Here is a 25,769-nt window from a genome sequence, read left to right on the forward strand (position 1 = left end):
CTTACATTTTGTCCATTTCTTACCATCATAAACTCTTTGATTGTGCTGTAACTTCAATTAGCGTTGGCAAAAAAGAAACGAAGAAAAATCAATAAAAAAAATCAATAAATAAACAAATTCAGTCTCAACTTTAGTTTCATGTCTTTTTTTATGGAATACTTGATTGAGATACTACGATAGCCCATATGCGCCTTGTCAATATAAATGCAGGCTGAATACACAAGGGTGATCTTAAGGATGAGCTCCTGTATCTGCTTTGATACGTATGTAGTCAATACACAGTCCTGGCCCTTACCAGCTCCAGGGGATAAATTTCAGTACACTTTTAATAGCTGCATAAGCCAATCCAATAACCCGTACAAGCCATATGTTAAAAAAAATTGTTAATTTCTCGTTGGATTATCTTGTACATCTCCTTTGCGAAAAATATCTTCAGATCGTAAAATGCCTATATGAATACATGTATTTGAGCGTGATAATTGGTTTTTATATATTTTAAAATTGAAAGAATATGATATTTATTTTGACCAGTCTAATCAGTCAAATTCTGTTATATCAGACATAAGAAATAGATTGGAAGCAAATCTGGAAAATTGTAAGGCGTACAGCCTACAGACACAAATAAATGAAAGCGCCCAATTTTGATCAAAGTTTACCTATTTCAACCTAATTTCTCAACTAACTTCAAAATGCAATAGTGCCCCGTCTTACACAATACCTTCAATCTAGCAGTACAGCATATGTCTATTCTCTACAAAAAAGCTTAAAACCTGTCCACAAAATAAAATCTGTACAACGCTTGCTTTTTTCCTGGAAACGTTTCTTTAGGGAACATCTTACAAAAAACGTGTTGTTTTGGTGTATGTGGATAAGGCGTATATGGGTCATCGTAAGAGTCGAAACTGCGTTAGTGACCACATGCGGTGGCCGAATGATTATTTTCATGTCCCGACATAATTCTACCACGTCTAATCGGTAGTTTTCCTCCTGAGTACTCCAGCTTTCTACCACCGTCTAAACCTGATACGTGCATAAATGACATTGGTTGTCAATAGGGTTAAACTAATTACAACAAATCAAATCGAAAGTAACATCTGTCATATGTGGTCATTAAATATTTCTCCATGGCAACGCCCCAGCTTAATATTTAATCTGTTTAACGAGACAATTTGTATGGCATAGCGTTATTGACTACATTGACAACATATACATATCGGATTTGCCGATAAAGGTAAATAGATAAACGTGTTCATTCATTTTAGAATCCTACATGCAGCGGCTGAAGCTAATTGTCATTTATCGGTGTTTTTTCTGTAATTTGGCTCGGTTTGACTAGTTAAATGTCCTTTAATTAGTCAGATGTACTGGTTGAGGAAAGTCGTAGAAACGGAGAAAAACCACCGATAAGCGTTCGAACCATTTGGTTTTTATTCGATGTTATTTTTCTAAAATGTCCCTGTTATAATCGATCTCAAATACTATTGAAAAGGAAGTAAGATGCGAACAAGAGATCAGGTCAATGTTATTAATAACATGCCCGACTCGGGGAGTTATTATAAACATATGATCAGATGCATATGTTATCTCCATACGAAGGAGAGACATTTGGTACATCGGCCGCCTGAGCTGAGCTATAATAACAGTGTTTTGTTTATACTATTTACAGGAATATTGAGAGCCAAGAGGGTAAAGTCCAGAGTATATGTTAATCATCCTTGGTAGCATGTAAACAATGAGGTTAATTCGAGGTTTACCGTGTACATCTTACATATAACATCTAAATTCTACTTCTTACTATTATCTTTCATGCTATGATTTACTTACATAATTTAGGATTTTTCTAATCGCATTGTCTGTCAACCAAAATAAAAGTAAACAAACGCACAAGTAGAAGCTGTGTTGTAACAATTTTTATGATTCTTAGAATACATTTTGTCTTTCAGGTACATTGAAGCAATAACTTAATTGTTAACATCTTAAAGAAAGAGCACCGTCAATGATTCACATGAACCACCAATTCCTTGAGAAAATAAAGCCTAAAAGAAAACAAGCATGAAAATTTATGAAATACACTTTTTGTGTATCAATCTATCTAAAGAGCGAAAATATTATTGCTCAATACAGGCCCTCGTGACCTTTGTAGTCTGGCAATTTGCCAATGCATTCACTAATTATAATATATTGATCGAAATGACGATCCTTTCGATGAAGAACCATTACAGTGGGGGAGAGCCCTAAAGATTGATAATAAATCCTGAAGGAGATTCCTTACTTACCAAAGAATGCAGTTGTTTACACTCCACAAGGGACGCCATCTAGCTGTGTTTTAACGGCGTGACATATGATCGCCAACCGAATACGCTATTCACGTGTTCTACGATGGGCTGTCGCTGAATCACAATCCTCTTCCGGTCGCGTGCACATGGACGATATTGATCGTTGAGACCTGTACGTGTGTGAACGATGACCTCTGTTAAATAGACGAGGATCTGTTTGTCTGTTTATGTTATATTCCCTGTGCCTACTTTACTGAAACGCTTTATGGTACAAAAAGGAAATAACCTTTACAGAGGTCGAAATGTTAATGCATTCAGGTACAATTTTTTCTTCTTTATGTAGAATGCCATTTCCTTTATTCATCCCTAAAAATACCTCAGAGCAATCGCTCTCGAGAACTGATCAAGATCGATTCAGCGAAAGATATATACTGTACGCACAGGGGGCCAACTCAATGAAAATGGATGTTGTCATACATTTTTTGTATTTGGTGGATGGACTGATGAGTATATATGACAGTCAGGTGATTTTTTTTCGAAAAATACGAGATTTGAAAAATTAACAAAAAAAATCGGGATATTTACTTATGTTTTTATAGTAAATATCCCGATTTTTTAATAATTTTTCAAATCTCGTATTTTGATAAATGTTCTTTTGATTATATATGCAGAAACAGAAATTACCATTTGTTTTGAAAATAAATAACGTTATATATCAAAACAAATGAATCGTCTGCTTATCAGAAACAATGGCTCTGATTAGATATATAACGTCATTGTTTATACAGAAAACAATTATAAAAAGAAACATACGAAGCATGTTTCAATCATTGTATTCCATGAGAATCTTTTATTTGCATTTGGTCATTAGGTTAAAGATGCTCCACCGCTGACAATTGGTATTTTTACTATCAAAAACAGGAGCAGACGATTTCATAATTTTTTTCAGTTATAAAAGTTACTTACTTTACACCATTACCACCATTGAAAAGTTTGAGCTTCTAATTTTACTTCAAGTTGAAAATATAAAAAATAATTAATTGCATCCCGAAAAAAATCTGTGGCACTATATCCTATATGGAATGAAGTACTGATTGCGCATGCACCTAAGACAAAATAAGTTATCTAATGCTATTTTTGTGTTAATTAGACATATGTATACAAGATTAAACACCAATTATTGTTCTAATGATGAATGCCATTTTTGCTCTGTCGGCGGTGGAGCATCTTTAACATATAATAGAACTATCCATTCGTTTCTATAAGGAGAAATGGCATTTATTGAAATTCAATTAGCTTACTTCATGTGCAACGTTTTGCATAATAAAGATTTTTTTAAATGCTCATGAGTCATGCAATTCCTTATAGAGGTGGTATTCACTTTATTTTATAGTATTTATTTATATTCCATTCAATACAATATCATTAAAAATTCACTCTCATTCTCATTCAAATACAAATCATCATTCATTCACTACGTAAAAGTCATGTCAACAACAAAAGAATTATTCTCGGCATTAATTAATTCTCAAAACCTACTGTGGTTGACTATCGTATTTTAATGATGCATCGATGGTGCATCGACTATTTAAAGGCGCAGCAATGTCAGTAGCGGTATCTTACTATCTTTGTGTGATCTAACTAATCATACTTTTAGCTTGTTATCTCCCGCTTCCGTTCTTATAGAGCGTTTTATAGTGTTCCAAATACTTTGAGTTTAATATCTGTATCGTCCTTCATTATGGTAAAAGTTAAATAAAAGTATAGATTAACAAATTTAAAACATGCCTTATTGTGTTAAATACGCTGGGGCTAATCCCATTGAATATATGGGTAACCCCATGTGTAATATACATCGATGTATGCATGGCAACTAAACCTTTATGGAATGAAAAATAGAGTGTTAGTCACTATCAACTTGATTAGCTGTGCTCCTTAATTATTGTATTGACAATGATATCTTTCATTAAGCTGTATATACTGATTCAAATATGTCACTTTCGGAGAAAACTTTCTTGATCGGAAAAGCAAACTATATCTTAGAATTGTGAATTAGCTTAATTCCCTGACGTATGATAAACGGATTTTTTTCTTTCCATAGCTAGAGATGGACAAGAACATATCTTATTTATATCATCCATATATTGTAAACATCAATGACACCGAGAGAATAATTTACATGGGATGATTCGAGATTATTTCATTTACAGTATCTGTATATCTAGCATATTTACAATATACAGTATAGTACCATGGTTGACGTTTGATCGTGTAAATATCAAGTGTGACCTATTTTTATATTGTCATTTCTGACCAATTTTGAGGACATAAATTCAAAACCAAATTGACATTGAACAGGCCAGGTTAATGATAAACAAACCTTATTTCCAACCTACGCATGACAAGGAATATAGGATACAGTTATAAAATGAATATTTCACTACAAGCATACATGACCGAGTAAAAAATCAGGCTTATAGCCACGTTGAATTAATGCACACTTACTGCTCAAACGGATAAGCATGCCAAGCAAACAAAATGGACGAAGAAAGTTATAGTCTAAAATGAGGTCAGTTATTTTGCAACACAACAATAGAAAAAAAACATGGAATGAATATTAATACATACTCAAAGGGAGACAACTCCAATGCAATACTTATATTCACACAACGGCCAATGCTTGCATATTTCACATTTGAACAATATAAAAGAACGTGTATACATTTCGGACCAAGATACATCAGCCAAATAAAAACAAACATGCAAAAATAGAGATATGAAATATCCTGTATCATGAACAAGCAAGGCCCAGTTCCATGAATTTTCCTTAAATTTAAGGAATTCATTAACTTAAAATTTTCCATAAGAAAGCATTATAATGCTTTCCTATGGAGAATTTTAAGGGATTCCTTAAATTTAAGGAATGTTCATGAAACAGGCCCAGATACACTAATGTAACGTACATAGAATCAACTTAGCCAAGGTTATTGGAGATTGGAGAGTACTCTTGACATAGAATATGAAACCCTATGCTATTAATAGATGCTCTTGATAAACATTATGTATGTTTTTAAACATTCCTTAATAAATATAAAGAATTCTCCTGTCTTTGTTTTCATACTAAATCTGACTAAATCTAAAAACAAAATCCACGAATCGCGCGAAAACCCAACGTTATCGTGACCTCATAATAAAGACATTGATTTGGGGAAAGAAACCATTGACAAACCAATGGAATTGTCCATTCTCTTATTTTTATCATGTTGCATAGTTTGCAAACACATTTTTCCATTTACCCCTATGAAATAAAAAAACAGTGACATTCATACTTTTAAAAATGAAATGTTGAAATTTTCATCGTTTTTTAATAAATATGATTTGTCTCGAAATACTATGTTTTTCAAACTTTGTCAAATTGTTATTTGGACAAGATATATATGTCTTGGCGTGCCAACCTCACACCATACATAAATTATGACTAGAACCATGTGTTAGTATTATCCTGCTTAGAGCAGTATTGTTTTTTTCTTCGGATTAAGTTGTTTAAAGTCTATAAGACTGTCGAACAAACAACAATTCCAAAATATAGAAATATGTAATGAGACATTTTATGCATTTCAGCGTATGTAATTAAAACATCCTTGGTAAACAAATTCGTTTTTTGCTTCGTAGACTTTTTCTTAAGTGCAAGAAATTTTTTTATTCAATATAAGAATCTGCTGACTGGATTCCAGACTTGTTTAAACAATATTCATATGCTATTGGTTTCAACCTATTCTTTGTTGTTGTTGGGTTTTTTTTGGGGTTTTTTTTTTTTGGGGGGGGGACTATTTTAAACTAAACCAGAGTTTGATCTATTCTTAATTACGAGTTTATCTTTTTATCAGAGATCGCTCATGCTTTCGAAACACTTCGTTCTATTAGATCTTGTTTCACTTCATGAGTCTTCTTACAAATCAATCCATTGCTTACACTATATTTTTGTTTTGATATTTTTTTGTTATAACATCATTGAGTCTGTATTGCTAATTGATTTGATGGCATCATTCGTTAATGTTGTACGGTCATTTGCTTGCATGTGAATACATGAAAAAATCAACGAATTTGACGTAATTATAAGTATCTACTTACGAAAACGGGGTATTTCGACATAACGATGTTTTACATAGATATCATTCAGTGATCAATATTTCATGTAATTAATATTTATCTACTATCTAATTAACACACGCTGACAACATTAAAGTAATAAAAAGACATGTTCTATCCATAAACAATCAAAGTAAACTTAAATTGAAATTGAAATTATATTATAGATATGGACATAACTGGGTACAGTACATATACAATCGATCAGAAAAAATACCTTAAAAACATATATGATATGTTTCTATTAAAAATATAAGCATTCAAAGTTATATCTTCAACTGATTGAATTTCATATTCACTCACTAATATTCCTATACAGGTAAATGTATAGCATGAAAACTGGATTTCATATTTTCATATTAACACACCCTCTATCTAAAACACTCGTTTCTCAGATAAAACATGCGCTGTATGGATAATGATAATACATAGTAAAACAAAATGATGATAATACAATTCAATCATTGCTATCTTCAATATGTATTTTTGTATTGGAGATATAACTTTGAATAATTACCAAAAAATTATAAAAGTTAATTAAAAGTATATTTCAATAACACGACTTGTATTACATGTAAATAGGCAGATGAGAGTTTCTGAGTAAATATAGTCACACCATGCGTGAAATTCCCGCATTTTAAGTGTGACCTTGATAGATCTTGATGAGGAGGTCAGTTTACCCTGATAAGGAAGGAGGGATTATATCAATACCAGGTAGAACATTTTGATACACGTTTCTTACGACATCTTATTGTCGTAATGCAAATACATAGTAACTATGTTTTGTTTGTACGAGTAATAAAACGACAAAAAACGTTACAATTCAATATCACCTTTCTAAACTTTTATAGGAATTACACCTACAGCACCATGATATATTTAGGGACAAATTTTGTAAAAAGAAAATCATGAAAAAACAGTATACATTTCGTTATGGGACCCAAACAGTTCCATATAAATACATATTAATCTAATCGATAAATTTGGAAAGTATTTTATTTGTTATATGATAAATGCAAAAGCCCTTTTTTGGTCCAGAGCATCGTCACAAATACTGATTTTTTTCCAATGAAATATTTGTAAGTACAATAACTGATGTCCTGATTCAACCATTCTTTTTTAAAAATATGTTTATACTTTTTTAAATTCAGTGATAGTCAGACATGATTGTCCATAAGACGAATTTATGGATGCCATGTCACTTAAATCATTGATAATACTTCAATTTTGAGATACCAAAACGACAAACAAAATTTAAGCACCGGTTCTTTGCACCTTACATTGATTGTGACGTTATATTTTGACGTGCTTTTTGTGACGTCACAATCACCGAAAGGAGGGACTAATCGACGGTAAGTCATGCTTCACCGACAACATTTTGTTATCTCTCTCTAAATTCCCATTGTTCTTAATCTTTTTAATACAATTTAATGAGACTCTATATTGGTAAGTACAACGATCACAATACTGTTAAAAATGTATGAAATTAGAGATGTTATGGGTATTTTTGTTCATCTGAATTTAATTCTTTAAGTTACTAGGTTATAATCTTCCCTCCAGGTTAATCTTCTCAGATTTCTCATCGTCTATGGTGACTTTTCTGAAGAATACAAAAATAGTATTATTATTATTCGAAATAAATCGCACAGCAAATGAAACATTGTTTCGTTCAAACAAGAAAACATCACTTACAATAAAATCTGTCTTAGCGACTTTCCCACATAAAGACCACCTGCTAATAATCACTTTCTTTATCAATTTCCCACATGATCAGTTTTGTTCTGTGTCTTGTGGTAATTTTTCCTTGTTATTTTATACCTTGTATGGTATTTCTAGACATGTTTGTCTGTAGTTTGATTGATTTAATGTTTTCTAATGGACTTACTTTGACTTATTGTTCAGACAATCCTCTATAGTTTGTGGAAGAGGTTTCCCGGCTGTCTCCGGGAGTAATAAAGCCAGAAGACCGGCAGACACGGACAGTCCACCGAATAGAATTAGGGGCAGAGGCCCCCAAACCTGCTTCAACTCTAACATCTGAGGGGCAAGCATGCCCCCTATACGGGCACACATAGAGGATACCCCCATACCGGCATTTCTGGAAACACAAGGAAAATAAGAGGTTTAATTCAATAGCAAATCGATTTGGTTTATATACGGTATCTAGAACTATCAATTTATTAATCCTTACCTCTTACACCATGTCTTCTTAAGTTTTTAAATTGTGTTTGCTTTCAACGTGCAAAATAGGAGATAATGAGGGGATAATGACTACCTAAGATTTAAATTATTGGACTAGACATCCGCACAAACGACGCTAGACAGACAACTAAATTATATAATATGCACACACACACACACACACACTGCAAGATCGGCAATAAGTATGTTAGTCAAAATATTTTTCTGCTTCTTTCTATGTCTGTGTTTACGCCACTTAAACACATATTTACCAGCGCTGCTCGGCTATAGTGTGACAGAAAATGGGACACGGATAATGCACCCAAGGTCATATCAGATCAGATAGAGTAAACATGCTTATAATACAAACACGAATATTATTAGTGATCAGTGGCTTGTTTGTCAGTGCAGTGAGTATCATAACAAAACATCGTAAAACTCATCAAAACTGAACACAATTGCTTTAAGGTGGTACCCTAGGTTATCCAACATATATATATTTCCTACACTTCAATGTGCTTGGTATTTGTTTTGACTAATTCTGGGATGATACTAAAAATCTAAATTTTAACAGTTACTTAACATGAAGAAAAATAAATACGTATTTGAACCATATTTACTACATAAATAATGATAAGTGAAAAAGAAAATATATTTAATTTCTGCTATCATTAACCAATAAGACGTAATACATATCTACTGTTTGATTGTTTTCTTCATCGTTCATGGTTATAAGATCCCTATTGTAATACAGATGTAAAACCAGTTCTTCCAAATAATATGTCGTCATTGATTTCCAAAAGAGAGCATAAATTATAGTTAAAACTCTATAAAGATCCATAAATAACTTAAAAAGTTACAAACATATACTTGTATGTACTTATACTTTTATTTCGGTTGTTAAGAATAATTAGTGTCGCATTACTGAAGATAAACAAAACGATTCTATTACTTCACTTTCACCTAAAACTTCAAGATTCACTTATTATGAATTAATGGTCTTTTTCGATGATGAGAAGAAAAGTTTTTCTATTAGTTTTAACATCTATTGTCAAGATTTTGTATATAATTATCATACCTGACGACCGTTGGGAACACCTCAGCCGCCATCAAATATATTATTCCATATGAAGCTGTGATTCCGAATTTCCCCAACATGGCGAATGTCACTTTCACTGCTACCATATCTGAAACATCGATGGTATCATAAGTCTAATAGCCATCGAAAGATGTACGGAATTGATGATTATGTGGCGAAGTATTTAATGACTTGTATCATCTCCGCGACCACGTGGGTTTCCTATTTCTTCGAACCATAAAATATACCGTACAAACACAACAAAATGAAGATTATCTATACAATAAGTCACAATGAATAGGGAAAATGGAAACAATGGAAAATCAAAGGCCAATGTTGTAGTACCGTTTACACACAAAGACATTGGCTTGTACATGTATTGAAATATTTTGTCATAACAAACAAAAGTTACGGATAGCAACGCAATAATCCATCAAAATTTTAAAATAATCGATGTCAATGTCGTTTATGGTTTTATGTATAAATTGTTGTTGTTCAGACAAAAACAAACATCCTGTCGACTTACGATTAGGGATGAAACCTGATATCACACACGATATTCCGCCTACGATCATAGTGCCACACAAGGGTAAGCGTCTCCCGAGTTTGTTGAGGAAGATGATACAGAGAGCGTAGGCAGGGATCTCCACAGCCCCGGCGATACAGAAGTTAATGTATGGGTCACCACCGAGGTTATCCGTACCCAATGACAGACCGTAGTATACCATGGCGTTTATTAGCCTGTTCGAATATATAGCAGGATATATTAGATATATATATGATATATATATATATATATATAAATAAAAAAGAACAATGTCCATGTGATGGTTTCCATATACATAAAAAAACACAACTATAAAACAGTTTTTTCTCCCTAGCGCTTTCTCGGCTCATGCCGGTCTTCAGGGGTTTGAATTCTTTTATTTGTAAAACATGACGTCATAGTACAATGACGTCATAGTAAGATTACGTCATGACATGGTATATAAAGATATTGTGAATGGTTCTGGAAGAAAATAACAAAAACATGAGGACGAAATAAAAACTAATATGAAGTTCCTTTGTCCCGTTCTGAATTTAGCACAGGTTTCATAAGTTGAATGAAATACATTTCTTTATTTTCTCTTTTTAAAAGATCTGAATTGGACATTTGATATATTGGTAAAATAAAAAAATTATCATTAGCACACATATGACAATGTTCGTTTACTGTTAAATATCTGAGATGGTCTGTTTTGGTTTGTTGTCGGTGTAATGTAACTCTCTTTCTCAATTCCATTCCTGTCTGACCAATATAAAAATCTGAGCATTTGCTACAAATAAGTGCGTATATGACATTTTTGGATGTACAATTCATATTAGTTTTAATTTTGAAATTAAAACCATTTTTGAATGTATAATTTTTACACTCTATAATAATATCACATGTTTTGCAACGCTTTTGCATACATTTAGTGACAGAAGTATTTTGCATTTTCGAATCAAATTTTGACGCACATAAAATACGTTTAAGGTTTTTAGGCTGACGCTTGCAATTTATTATTTTCTTGTTAGATAAAATCAATTTCATTCTGTCGCTATTTTTCATGTAATCTTCACAACCTTTTACAATTGGAAAAATATTGTAGTTGTTTGGATTAAAAGTACTGACAAAAGGTATTATATTGCTTTTGGATTCCACTTTATTCGATTTCCTTAAATGAATAGGTCCTTCTTTTTTTGCTCTTTCAACTCCATAATCTATAACTTCTTGCGGATAATGCTGTTTGCGCAGATAAAAAACTAAGTTCTCTAAGCGTTCAGCTAAAATAGTTTTATCACTTACGATTGTGATTAGACGGGACGCTAAATTAAATGGGATATTTAGCTTTACATGCCTTGCATGATTTGAATAAAAATCAAGATAGTTATGCGAATCCGTCGGTTTACAATACAAGTCAGTAGTGATTTCACCATTTTTACTATGTACAGATATATCCAAAAACGGTAGTTTTACTGTACTAGAATCCATTGTGTACTGTATATCAGGATGTAGCTTATTAAGTTCTTGAAATAATGTATTTACATCTTTATCTGATTGCCAGATTATAAAACAATCGTCTAAAAATCTGATGAAATTCCTTCTTAAATAATCAGCTTGTTCATTGTCTATTTTCCCGATGTTTGTGTAAAGCATTTCCTCTAGGTAACCAAGAACCAAAGTAGCATACGTAGGGGCAACCTTTGTCCCCATCGCTGTACCTTTACATTGCCGATAATATGAATTATCAAAATAAAACACATTTCTATTCAAAACTATTTTCAAAGCTTCCAAAATAAAGTTTTTACTTACTCGATTGTGAATTAAAGCAGGGTGTTTTTCTAGCCAAAAATTGACTGCTTTTAAACCAAGTTCGGTAGGAATGTTTGTATATAAACTAACCACATCAAACGAAATCAATTTGCTACCTGGTACAACCTTTTTTGGTAACCTTGTTAAAAAGTCAAAATCGTCTTTAACAAAACTCGGTACTGTAGGACAAAGTGGTTTTAAAATGATATCTAAAAAATGACTTAGACGTTGTGTAACGCTATTAGATCCACCGACTATAGGTCTGAATTTTAAGTCAGTTGGACAATGTATAGTAATATACTCAGAATTTTGTTCTTTTATAGCATTAGCAATTTGACTGCTTTTATGAATCTTTGGTAAACCATAAAAGTAACTAGTTTTAAATGAAAAATTTGTTAAGTAATCTATTTCCTCTTTAAGAAGTTCACCGCCTTCTCTGTTAACCAAGTTTACAATTTGTTTAAAAGTCATCTCATCCTGTTCAGAATTACATTCGTTATAAAATTCTTCGTTGGATAACATTTCCCTAATCTTTTTAGCATAGTAGTCAGTATCCATGACAACAACAGCGCCACCCTTATCAACCTCCTTAATAATTATTGTCTTGTCTTGTGCTAAATTTTCTTGTGCTTTTCTTAGTTGATAAGACAAATTACTTTTTCTATTTTGTATTTCCTCTTGGTTACCTAGAGGAAATGCTTTACACAAACATCGGGAAAATAGACAATGAACAAGCTGATTATTTAAGAAGGAATTTCATCAGATTTTTAGACGATTGTTTTATAATCTGGCAATCAGATAAAGATGTAAATACATTATTTCAAGAACTTAATAAGCTACATCCTGATATACAGTACACAATGGATTCTAGTACAGTAAAACTACCGTTTTTGGATATATCTGTACATAGTAAAAATGGTGAAATCACTACTGACTTGTATTGTAAACCGACGGATTCGCATAACTATCTTGATTTTTATTCAAATCATGCAAGGCATGTAAAGCTAAATATCCCATTTAATTTAGCGTCCCGTCTAATCACAATCGTAAGTGATAAAACTCTTTTAGCTGAACGCTTAGAGAACTTAGTTTTTTATCTGCGCAAACAGCATTATCCGCAAGAAGTTATAGATTATGGAGTTGAAAGAGCAAAAAAAGAAGGACCTATTCATTTAAGGAAATCGAATAAAGTGGAATCCAAAAGCAATATAATACCTTTTGTCAGTACTTTTAATCCAAACAACTACAATATTTTTCCAATTGTAAAAGGTTGTGAAGATTACATGAAAAATAGCGACAGAATGAAATTGATTTTATCTAACAAGAAAATAATAAATTGCAAGCGTCAGCCTAAAAACCTTAAACGTATTTTATGTGCGTCAAAATTTGATTCGAAAATGCAAAATACTTCTGTCACTAAATGTATGCAAAAGCGTTGCAAAACATGTGATATTATTATAGAGTGTAAAAATTATACATTCAAAAATGGTTTTAATTTCAAAATTAAAACTAATATGAATTGTACATCCAAAAATGTCATATACGCACTTATTTGTAGCAAATGCTCAGATTTTTATATTGGTCAGACAGGAATGGAATTGAGAAAGAGAGTTACATTACACCGACAACAAACCAAAACAGACCATCTCAGATATTTAACAGTAAACGAACATTGTCATATGTGTGCTAATGATAATTTTTTTATTTTACCAATATATCAAATGTCCAATTCAGATCTTTTAAAAAGAGAAAATAAAGAAATGTATTTCATTCAACTTATGAAACCTGTGCTAAATTCAGAACGGGACAAAGGAACTTCATATTAGTTTTTATTTCGTCCTCATGTTTTTGTTATTTTCTTCCAGAACCATTCACAATATCTTTATATACCATGTCATGACGTAATCTTACTATGACGTCATTGTACTATGACGTCATGTTTTACAAATAAAAGAATTCAAACCCCTGAAGACCGGCATGAGCCGAGAAAGCGCTAGGGAGAAAAAACTGTTTTATAGTTTGTGTTTTTTTATGTATATATATATATATATATATATATGATGATCTTAAAAGAGTGTTTATTTCATATGAGATATTATGAAAAGAGTTTAAGAAGTTTTTATTTTGCATTGGCGAGCAAATACTACAACTTCGAGACGAGTTTCATAACATCTCATATGAAATGAACAAAAATTTAAGATACAGTGTAACTTGGTTGATACGAACTCGGATAATTCGACAACCCGGCTTAATACGAAGTACTTTGCCGGTCCCGACCGAATTCCCTCTTTCTCTTTGTATAAATAACCCGGATAATTCGAATTCGGAAAACTCGAAGAACTCGGATAATACGAAGTAAATTTTGGGTCCGAAAGACAAAAATTATACATAAAAAGTTCTTATAACTCGAAATGAGAGTTTTTGGACAACGAGTTCTCCGAAAATGCCTATTTTCTTTTTCATGAATCTGCTGTAGAACAGCATTTCATAATATATATCTCGGTTTTATTGTTATAATTTTGCAACTATCATCGGCGATTTTGACATCTCTCTTGTTCACATCATTTTATGACATGGAACTAGTCTATATATACCAAGTAAAGAGATCGTCAGTAGACATGAGAACTCGCTTAATTCGAACACCCGGATAACTCGAAGTTTTATCTCGGTCCCTTCGAGTTCGTATCAACCGAGTTCCACTGTACTTTTCATCACATAACAACCTACATTTCGAAGATATACAACGTCAAATAAGCGACATCACTGGATATCAGGCTGATTATGTTATAGTAGCGGAAATGCAAACGTATAATCAATGACAGAAAGGTTAAATGTAAACAAAACTTTTCATGTTCGGATATTGGAGACTTTATGACAAAATATGACAGTACGACAAGGTATTCATGAAAAGCAAGGAAGCAGCTACTCAAAAGTAATCTAAATCTTAAATAAATCAAAATGTCAAGTTATAATTAGATGACGTCAACTACAAAAGAAAAGATATCAACAAAAGCATTAACTGGTTCTAAGTAATTCTTTAAAAGTCAAATAAACTGATGTATTATTTAAAAAATAACTGGTCGAAGGTTCTGAACGCCAATAGAAAGGGAAGCTTACGCAATAGACACCAGCATCGCCTCAAACTATGGTAAAGGGACTCACCAATTAAACCAAACGTTTAGGGATAACAAACACATTGGAAGCGGTCTCAGTAAGTCCACGAAGGTATACTTCCGGTTATCAGGTACTTCCGGTTGGTCTTTTTTATCCGTCAGGTTTTCCATCATGTTATCAGTAAGTACAACTTTATTTGTTTTTGCTACGTTCTTCATTATAGCCTTGGCTTCGTCCATTTTGTTCTTAGATAAAAGCCAGCGGACAGACTCGGGCAGTACACTGAAAAGGAAAATGAGTTGTTTAAACATTTGTGAAACTTTCTTTGTTTTCGTGCGGTTCCAAATAACCCTGAATTGAATTCAGCTGCAATACAAAGCTGTAACTAGTGTTGGTCCATTGGCCAAATTCTAGCTACGGAATAATTAGTTTGTTTGTTTGATTATATTGATGTCATATTAACAGCCAGGATCATGTAAGGACATCCTCCCATGTATGTGGTCTGTTGCATGTGCGAGGTGCTCGTTTTGGGAGACTGCGGTACATTCGTGTTGTGTCTTCTTGTAAAGTGGAATTCTTGCCCTTTTAATAGTGCTATATCACAACAGCATGAAATAATTAAGATCTTGAAATCAATAAAGAAAGTATCCTGGGATAGTTCATGTTATAAAGCAAATTATGTTCCAATGGTGGTATTATAGGCTTAAAGCCTCAGCACCTTCTGTTACAGGTGTAAGATTTCATAAACCAAGGTACTATTTTTAGTGAAATTTTGGCCAAAAACGATTGAGCATTTGTTTGCTCTGTTTGATAAATATCTGTTTATTAGTCTATGATTTAGTCGTCGCTGGTTGCCAATTCCTTTCACATTCAGCATACTCAGCAAGGGTGGCACATCAGAATGAAACAGTTTAGTGTTTAATGATACGGTTGATCCCATTGTCTAGGTGTCGAGTGATGAATGCAGTGAAATGGTTTTTGTCAACATGCTCTAGCTTTTTATGGACATTTCGTGTTAATGCTTTGCATGATTTGAAAGGTTGGCTGATATATTTAGTTGGTTGATTAGTTAGTTTGCTGATTAGATTAATCCATTAACAACAACTGGGGACATTTAACGACGGTCTCCCGTGTTTGCTGGCTTGCTGTGTGTTGTGTATGCGAGTTGCATTTTCGCAGACTGCAGTATGGTCGGGAAAGAAACCTATGAGTGAATGAAGAACCGCCACAGGAATCGTAATGACTTGCGACGTGATGTGTATGTGGATGCGTGCGTGTTGTCGAAGACTGCAGCATCTTTGTGAAAATAGACCACTCACCACCAGTAAGCCGCAAACAGAGCCACAGGAATCGTAATGACGACCTCGATATAGCGCCAATGGCGGATAAAGTAGGCCATCAGAGAAAGCGTCATGTAGCCCACACTGTAAAAACTCTGGATCATGAAGCCAGCCATCAGTCGGTATTTAGGTGCCACTAATTCAGTACCTATTAAAGATAGAATCAGGAAAGAAAATCAGACAATACATATGTATATAATTCATTTGAGTATTTTATTTTATTTTGTTTTCCAGATTCCACAATGACGAGGTGCATGATTATGACCGTTACCTCCTTCCCACCAAACTTCCCGTCTCATTTATTGTCGCACACAGACCCGTCTGTGGATATGATCGTTATGACGATAGTGATAGTAACCCCTAAATTATCAAGGATGCATATTACTACGGGTTCAATTGGAACCATACAAAACAGTGCAGATTATATTATTTACATGTTTCAAAATTCTGATTACAATGAAATACTTTTTACTATGTAATGGTAAACGTGTCAGTATTCAAAAACGAACCTCCTTGATGCATGGTTTCATCGTTGAAATGTCAATATGTAAAGTAACTTTCTTGTGTAACCAAAAATTACCTGTCATTTGTTTTTACACGCTCAATGTAATACGATATTCGCACAATAACTTACACATGGTGTAGGCTACTAAAAAGAGGCCAGTTTGTGCTGCCCCCTGTAGGATGTAGAATGGAATGAACACAAACATAGATGGCGCCACAGCTGCCACACATCCGGCTATCAACAGGAAAAGCAAACCGAAAAAGAACATCGGTTTCCTTCCGAATCTACAAAAAGAGTATTATTTCATCGTTAATAATAAGGTTTTCTTTTTACATGTATTAATAGTTGAGGACAATCGTGGCTATAAATGAATCTGCAAAGAATAAAAGATTATACGTACATATCAGAGAGCTGCCCGAAGATAACAGCTCCCAGAAGTCGGCCCAAAAAATAGAAAGTTTTAGAGGTGCTCCGGAGCCATGCGTCACTACACACTAAATCAAACTGCAATATAAACAATGACAAGAATGCAATTCAAGCGTCTGTAACACACAATCTTTAACCGATAATTCTTCTAGTGTAATTGTCCTATAATATATGGATGCAACCTCCTATAATATTTATTTCGGTATTCGATTCAGCGATTTATCGGCTTAAAGGTCATGGTCATTAGGTGAAGGTAAGTGGGTTAAAGGTCAACAAGGTCATGGGTCAATAATCAAGGTAAAACTTTGCAAGACCTGTTTCTGAAAAAGAATCAAACTTAAAAAAAGGTCAGAGTCGCATGGAAAAACTTAAGATCAAGTTCGTATCAACTTACGGAACGTCAAGTCACTGGGTCAAATGTCAAAGGTCAAATAGTATCTCAACTATTTCGCCATACTTTTTATGTCATGTTTTATGTAAGGAGAAAGGACATTATAAAATGATAATGTAACAATTGTCATCTATTTACATCCGAGGTGGACTGGATATAATCCGAGCCAAAAAATGTCTTTTGAATTGTTGATGCGTGTGCAAACATCTAAAAATTGGTGCGGTCGGCAAATTAAGTTGTACGGAAAAAATAACGTACATTGTTATATCACATAACACCAATGGATATCAAAGCTCTGCCTTTTAATAAACACGTGTCTTTAATGTAGCAAACGGCGCCATATTTCTTGTGATTTAAGATAGTGGTTCAGCATATTTGCAGAGTTTCATTTTTATGATTTATTACGTGCAACTGTACGTTTAACATTTTTTAAAATTAGAAATTGTTTAACATGAATGGCACCTATACTAAAAAAGATTATCTATCGTTATAATTATTATCACTGATATCCTGGTGTTACATACATACCTATTGAACGACGTTTTCTTTATGGCTTAATTTCAAATCACAGAAAGTTTAAGACGTAATAAACATTATTTAGATATGATTATGACAAGAATTATCAATTCATGATAAAAAATATCCATTAACTTATATCCATGTGACTACTAATTCTACTAATTCAGCCACGTGATCATACGTCATACTTACGTCAGACACGATCGTTGGACCGTATACAGCGTCGGAATACTCCCATTCGGAGCAGGTCTTTGTAGGAATACTAGCATCACCGGTTACTTTGGATCCACGGATGACCAGGCTCCCATTGGAAATCAAGTCGTAAGTTTCCGACGGGTTGTAAATCTCACACCCCTCCTCGTCGAACCTTAAGAAGTGCTTCCATTGTTCGAAAGTTGTGTTCACAAAGCCGTCACTTTCAGATAGGTTCATAGCATCGATCGCACAATGATAGTCGGGTTTAGCACCAACGAACACCATGTTCATAGCATGAAAGGCACAGACAATACCCACAAGGCAGATCAGGAACAAGCGCACTTTTTGGTAGGGGCCGAAGCCGTTAACGATCTCAAGAAGCTCGTCAAAATGCATTTCTGTTACTTCAGCCTTCGACGGAATAGATCTGAAACAAAATGAAAATAGAAAATAGACCTATGAACATGATATATGATGATTAACTGATTAACTCATTCATGTTTGAAATTTCATAATGGACTGATCTAGTCTTTGATTAAGAAGAGTCTAAATGTGTCTTCAGGGGTGAATGAGTTAATTAAGTAAGTCTGTGATACATTGAAGCAACTAGTGCGCCGTCTATGATCAATAACTGTTATACATTGAAATAACTAGTGCGCCGTCTATGATCAATAAAAGATTTGTCCGCCGTTGCGTATAAATACTGATTGTTACGTCATACTTATGCGAAAATTACGTCATTTCCTTTCTCTAAAATTTACACTTGCTAGGCTTGGTCACTATACGCTAATACTTGCCGATTTTGTTTACCATAAATGCATGGTAACATTGAACTTTGAACTTGCGTAAGGAAATGTCTTGTGCAACGTAAAAGGACTACTTTAAAAAAAAAAAGAAACACATGGCTTTGTTTACATTTTGACGCAACATTACGTGAATATTGTTGTTTTTCATAGAATTTTGGAAAAATGTGAACAATATATACATGTTTTATATTTATATATGATTCAAACAATTTTTAAGTTAACAATTGTATAAAGAAACGGAAAAACATCCCGACCGTTGCGACGTGCTTTCATTTTTGTTAAAAATGATGGGTGTCAAATGTAAACATTACCTCTGTGCCTATGTTCGTCCTACGATCGAGCCTTTGGGTTGGACGGGTGTGAGACCCTCTGATAGAGGTCAGTAATAAATATATCCTCTTGTCTTTGTTCTTTCAGTATTTAATCATGTGTATTATAAAACATGCACCGCTAATAATCCACTTGTTGACAGTTCCGCGTCACCACAAATACATTGTATCCATCGAACACAAGTGAATTTGTTTCATCTATCGATGGCGATATGGATCTAAGCGTAGATAATATAATCACATGGCTCCCAAGGATGTAATATCGTCAAGTCAGACGACATCTCAAACACATTGAGCTACTTGAAAATCGGTGCTTTAACAACTTCGTCAAACTAAAGTGTGTAAGCGTGCGTCAGCTACGTCTCGCTGCACAATAACGGTCACCGAGTTCGCACATGTGGCCGTGTACAAATTCTTTATGTTATTACGCTATATATTATTTTTTAGCAAAATTGAATATCTATTTAAAGTTCTGATCTGATTAAATAAAATTATCTCTGAAATTCACTTTGTTTGTCATGTTTATTTTACACTAAAATATTGAACTTTTTTGTCGTCGCGGATGAATAATTCTACCTTACGTGAAGCGTCATCATTCGCTGTTCAATTGAGTAAGCTCCTCCCACTTTTGACCGACTTTTATTGAATAATTATATGACTTCACAATCAGTTCTTATTCACAAGAGCTGATAATATAACTCTGTAGAATATTCAATATTTCGACATGTCGAGGCACAAAACTGAAAATAGAGAAACATTTGAAGAACAAACGTTCACCGTACAGTACCGTTCCTTATGAGAGAAATCCGCCATCTTCCAACAAAGACAAAATCGTTTCCTTACGGGTGGTTACAGAATCAACAGATCACTAATAAAGCACTCGAATACGTCTAATCACAATGAACTCCGGGAGAGACTGCATCCATAATTCGTTGAGATTTTGAATTAAAAGCGCGCCAATTGTAACGTCATTTCGTTGCCAAGTAACGAACGTCATTCATTATTCAAGGGACTAGTTATCTCCCTTAGTTCTCAATTCTAACCAGTTGATCAAAGGGTGATTAGGCTAATCGCAGTTTAACGACAACTTTCAAAATAAGATAACATAATTGCTGATAATACGAATTTTACAAAATTTTATAAGAATCTTAAGAACTACATTCTGTACTTACTTGCTAAGTTTAGTAAAGATATGATCACAAATTTTGCAGTAAATGAGAAATAAAAATTTCAATAGTCATGTGATTAAGCGAATCATGCTTGAATAACTAGGACCAGGATGAGCTTTCTAGAATAATTTTTAACAAAATTTTTTAAAGATTTTGGTCTTTGCAATTGGATGTTGTAATGATGCGAATATTAAAAGCTACTTACGTATTTTCTGGTTTTTGTAACGATTGATGTGCTTGAAGTTCTTTACTTTTTCTCTGAAACGAAATATTTAAGTCACAATATACATAACTAGCTGCAAAAAGTCAACTTAGATCTTGACCCGATATTGTTATCATTTTTAGATGTAGTGAAAATTAACCAATACCAAAAATGTTTATAAAGTTTTCCTTTATAACATTGGTGCAGTCGCAAACTAGACATACATGTTTGATGTACTTAGCTAGCGAGCGTTTTTCAGTAACATGAAGTGTTGTAGATTATATGATATGTATTAAACAATCCATCGCACTTCAATTTGCTGGTTTTTGGTGTTGTTGTTTTTAACTAAAACATACCGTGTCAGGACTGTCACTGACATTTTGTCACACGTTTCGGATTGTCAACGGATTGTTGACGCGGCCTCGAAAAAAATAAGTCATTTTTCTATGTAAAGCTTGACTTTGCTCTATTTTAGATGAGTATTTCTCTGGTCAAGCTAGACAACTGACCACTGGTATTGTTCGCTGTATGCATTGAAAATGTACAGGATAAATTTTAATTTCCTAGTCTTTATATTTCGTCGCGCTAAACCTACTTTTAAAAGTTTCTTTGTTTATATGTTTTATTATTTAAACGTCCTCTCTTGTATGCAGTGTGTAGCGTGTGTGAAGGGCGTGGTGCGTGTTTTGGGAGACTGTGGTATGTTTGTGTTGTGTCTTCTTGTATAGTGGATGTGTTGCCCTTTTTAAAGTGCTATATCACTGAAGCATGCCGCCGAAGACACCAAGCAACACACCTCAATCGGTCACAGTATACTGACAACGGGCGAACCAGTCGTCCCACTCCCGGTAAGCTGAGCCCCAAGCAAGAGCAGAAAACACCATTTTTATAGACTTTGGTGTGTCTCGGCCAGGGGACAGAAATCAGAGCCTTCCTCGCAGGGACGAACGCTCAACTCAAGGCTAAAAGTGAGGCAATGCCGAGGGAGGCATTAGGAAACAAAGTCAGTTAGGAAGAAGAGAAAAGTTAAGATCCTAAATTTTGTCGCATTTTATGATCATAATAGGGGCAGCAGGTACATTTCTAACGCCCTACCTGCAGGGCCAGCCATTAAAAGTCGTTGGTCGTCGCTGCTTGTAAAAATGTCTAATGCATATTTTAATCATTAATTAATAAATCATAACTCTTTAATTTGATCGAAAAGCTCTTAAACATCCACAAATCATATCGCTGGAGCCCATGTCTCGGTTAAATTAGGTTTTTGACTGCTCTATATTTATATATAGAATAAAAAAATGGAATATCCTTGTGATGGAATTAAAATATTAAACAATAAAATTAAAACAGGTCTGTAACCTGTAGCGCTTTCGCAGCCTCGCTGCTCATCAGGAGATGTGTAATTAAACGCCTCCATATGTGAAATACTTATCTGATCCAATATTACATGTATATATTCAGTGTTGGTATATGTAAATGAAAAACCTGTAGCTTATTAGTTGTTTAAAAAGATGAAAAGAATATCCTAAAGACTGAAAATACCCTGATAATTACTTCTGTTCAGAGATATTCTCAAATGGTGTTTGATGTACTGTAATTATGTGGATGTGACCATATTGTATTCGCTTTCAAACAAATTACCCCGAAAATCCAATACCGGAGATCAACCCCATACCTGGGTTTTTAAAAAAGTAAATAATAAAGGTGAAGGCTGATGAATGAAGATTTGTCCCTTGAAGTATGTACTTAAGTTTCGCGTGTTACTATATACACGCTTTCGTCTTTGCCGCAGTACGTTTTAACGATCTGAAGACAGGTTTGAACTAATTGTCGTAAAATATTGAAATTTAATCATGTATGTGTTGAATTCATATCTAATCTTTATGGCTCAACTGTACTTCACATATCCGTTATAGACTTTTTCAACTTTTAGTTATTCGGCTCTTAAAAAGAAGATAAATGCATATCAATTTCGAATAAAAAAAGACTGATCGTCAAGCCTCGAAAACTTTTGACGTATTTTGTTGCTCGGAATTCATTTGCTATAGTTGTGAGTTCTTAGGAACCTCTGAATTCGTCCTCTCCCAAGTTTCGTGCCCATTTTTTGAAATATAGTTAGAGCTGGTCGTGACCCGCAATGAACTTTGGTATCTGGCTCGATTTGCTGCTGTGATATTATTGAAAAGCAAGCTACTTATTGAGGCACAAACAATCATCAACATGATACAATCATCATGATACCACAATACCATCTCATCACGATACATAAAATTACAAAATACGACTGTAAACTACAGTAAATTTTATCCTCATCTTTAATTTTCATGAAATAGAATTGGTTAACTGGACTTAGATGTACATATCTACGAAAGATCCACACATACACACAAAAATGACACAAATATAAATTTTCATTATCGCGCATTTCTACGCATATTTTAACAATTCGTTTAATGCATGAACTATACTGTGGAAAACATAAAGCAAGATTCCATATTGCATATGGTTCTATTCTTTCATGTAAAAGAGAAAAACGAGAAAAATCTTTATCAGCTTTCATCCTTTCACAAAGTTGAAACTGTTCATATTTTTTAACATGGGTATTTACACACAAACATTTTTAAACAAATATTTTTTTTCTGAAATGAAGCCATTATTTGCCCGAAAGATTCAAAATATTATTTCACATGTGAAAGATTTTCACGAGTTAATCATACTCATTAAAACATGTACAGGCCTTAGAATGGTTCTATTCTTAAGATCAACAGTACATGTGCGTGTTTCAAAAACAAATATATATTCATTATTGCGTGAATGTAAAACAATGCCTCGACAATATGCCTCAATAAACGTTATTATTGGTGCTTGTCAAAACGACAACATCGTGGTCATCCAGATCCTTACACTGATTACTGATCGGAGTATTTGCTGGGTCAAACATGACCATGTGTGACCATGCCGGTTGCCAAAAAACGTCAGGGGAAATGTTTTCCAAAGTGAAGATTTCCTTTTGTGTCCACGATCCTGTTTGTATGTACACATGCACTATATAAATGTGTATATATTGTAGCATTTGAGCAATACACGTATGATGTAAGGTAATACGCTCGCCCTTGCCTTTAATCAATTAACAACTTAACATTTGAAAAGAATAATGATGTAAATCATATTAGCATGATGTAATAAGTATGGCGACAATTTTATAGATAATATATATATTAATAGTTGATAGAGTTTGTACTTACTCAAACAGGCATCCCACGTGTATGTATGCAATATTATCCTACAAGCATGTGTGTCCATGCGCCGAGTATGTACTAAAAATACATAGTAGTTAGTAAACAGAATGTGTATTTACCACTAGTATCTGGGGGTAGTAATGTTGTGGGTTGAGTCTCATGCATACGTGTTCCTGCTATAGTTTGTGTCGTACGAAAGGGTCGCATGTTATAGTGTGTATTTAAAACACAGTAGAACTCACCCACGCGACCCAATCCGTAACGAAGGCCCGCCGATTTACAAAGCTATCAAAGGAAACAAATATTTTAAGAATTGATCTGGTGTAGTTGAATGGAGTCGGCATTTAACTAACCATATATTGTCTAGTACCATGCCATAGTGTTTAAGGAATACATAATTTTGGTTTCTTGTTGTTAATTGATTAATACATGAAGGTCAATATTTGTAATATCGACCATTTACTTAATTTGTATTATACCTTTTTGATATAACTTTCTGATTCTATAGTCGTAGCATTGTACCAATATGTGTATTAGTGGTCGTTAACAGTAAGCTTTACAACCGGTAGTACTGGTTTTTAGATCGCCCGTGTTCAATCTGTCGAGAGTTAAGCAAGTTTTTTCATAATCATCGATACTCTCGGGTTTACCTTTTCTGTCGTTATCCACGCATTGACTATTTCATAGTAATACTATCCAATCAAAGGCCAGCATGAACTTCATTTTGAAGATCTACAGATCTAACAAGCGACGCTCAACTTCAAAGCTAAGAAGTCAAAATATGCATCAAAGGGTCATATTAACTGCTCATCCTTCTCGCAGACAGAGCTTTCATTTTTTGATATGGCATATTTCTGGGTGGATTAAACAACAGGGATAATAACTCCTGAAATGGCGAGGATTACTTTTCAGGCGGAGACAATATCAGAGATCATCGACATCAGACACCATGCATTATGTATTTAAAGTAATTGCTGTATATATGAATATAAGTTTAATGGTAGGTAGGACTTTATTACAATTTGGTTTGATTAGTTTAACGTCCTATTAACAGCCAGGGTCATTTAAGGACGTGCCAGGTTTGTTGGTGGAGGAAAGCCGGAGTACCCGGAGAAAACCCACCGACCAGCGGTCAGTACCTGGCAACTGCCCCACATGGAATCGAACTCGCGACCCAGAGGTGGAGGGCATGTGGTAATATGTCGGTACATCTTAACCACTCGGCCACCGCGGCCCCACTTTTTATTACAAAATGGAAGGTGTTTGTGATAAAAAAACAGCAGAAGTATTCGCAGATAAAATCATCAACCTACTGTCAGTGTCTGAAACCTTTTTCTTCGCAATGGTATAGAAATAATCCAGGAAACTGGTGAAGGAATGCCAGAGTACCTTGGTCTCTGGAACGGATGTATTTAGAAAGAGCACGACCAACGTAGGTTATGTAAATTTACGTTTTCTTTTATCCTACGGGATTAAACCATAACCCCACCGACGACTGAAAGTGGTTACCAATGTTGT

At 34.0% G+C, this 25,769-nt stretch overlaps 1 protein-coding gene across 5 annotated transcripts in view; it reads right to left on the reverse strand.

Moving 5' to 3' along the window:
- Positions 1–22: 22 nt before the first annotated feature.
- The window catches only part of LOC138325516 (organic cation transporter protein-like), a 42,169-nt gene continuing 16,422 nt past the window's right edge, over positions 23–25,769 (reverse strand). The window contains exons 2-12 of one of the 5 annotated variants that reach the window (XR_011208794.1): positions 21,019–21,071; positions 18,507–18,936; positions 17,379–17,482; positions 17,108–17,262; positions 16,453–16,621; positions 15,182–15,415; positions 10,211–10,425; positions 9,685–9,793; positions 8,311–8,523; positions 2,277–8,025; positions 23–51 (exon numbers count right to left, since the gene is read on the reverse strand). Coding sequence is in view for 4 of the 5 variants with exons in the window: in XM_069271248.1 (XP_069127349.1) it covers positions 7,968–8,025; positions 8,311–8,523; positions 9,685–9,793; positions 10,211–10,425; positions 15,182–15,415; positions 16,453–16,621; positions 17,108–17,262; positions 17,379–17,482; positions 18,507–18,936; positions 21,019–21,071; positions 24,371–24,412 (1,782 nt within the window). In the remaining variant the exon portion in view is untranslated. Of the gene's footprint in view, positions 8,026–8,310; positions 8,524–9,684; positions 9,794–10,210; positions 10,426–15,181; positions 15,416–16,452; positions 16,622–17,107; positions 17,263–17,378; positions 17,483–18,506; positions 18,937–20,431; positions 20,574–21,018; positions 21,072–24,257; positions 24,619–25,769 lie in introns of those variants that run through there. The other 4 variants (XM_069271248.1, XM_069271267.1, XM_069271237.1 and 1 more) reach the window with 4 other exon arrangements.

This window comes from Argopecten irradians, chromosome 1 (genome assembly GCF_041381155.1).
Source record: "Argopecten irradians isolate NY chromosome 1, Ai_NY, whole genome shotgun sequence".
Classification (NCBI taxonomy): domain Eukaryota; kingdom Metazoa; phylum Mollusca; class Bivalvia; order Pectinida; family Pectinidae; genus Argopecten; species Argopecten irradians.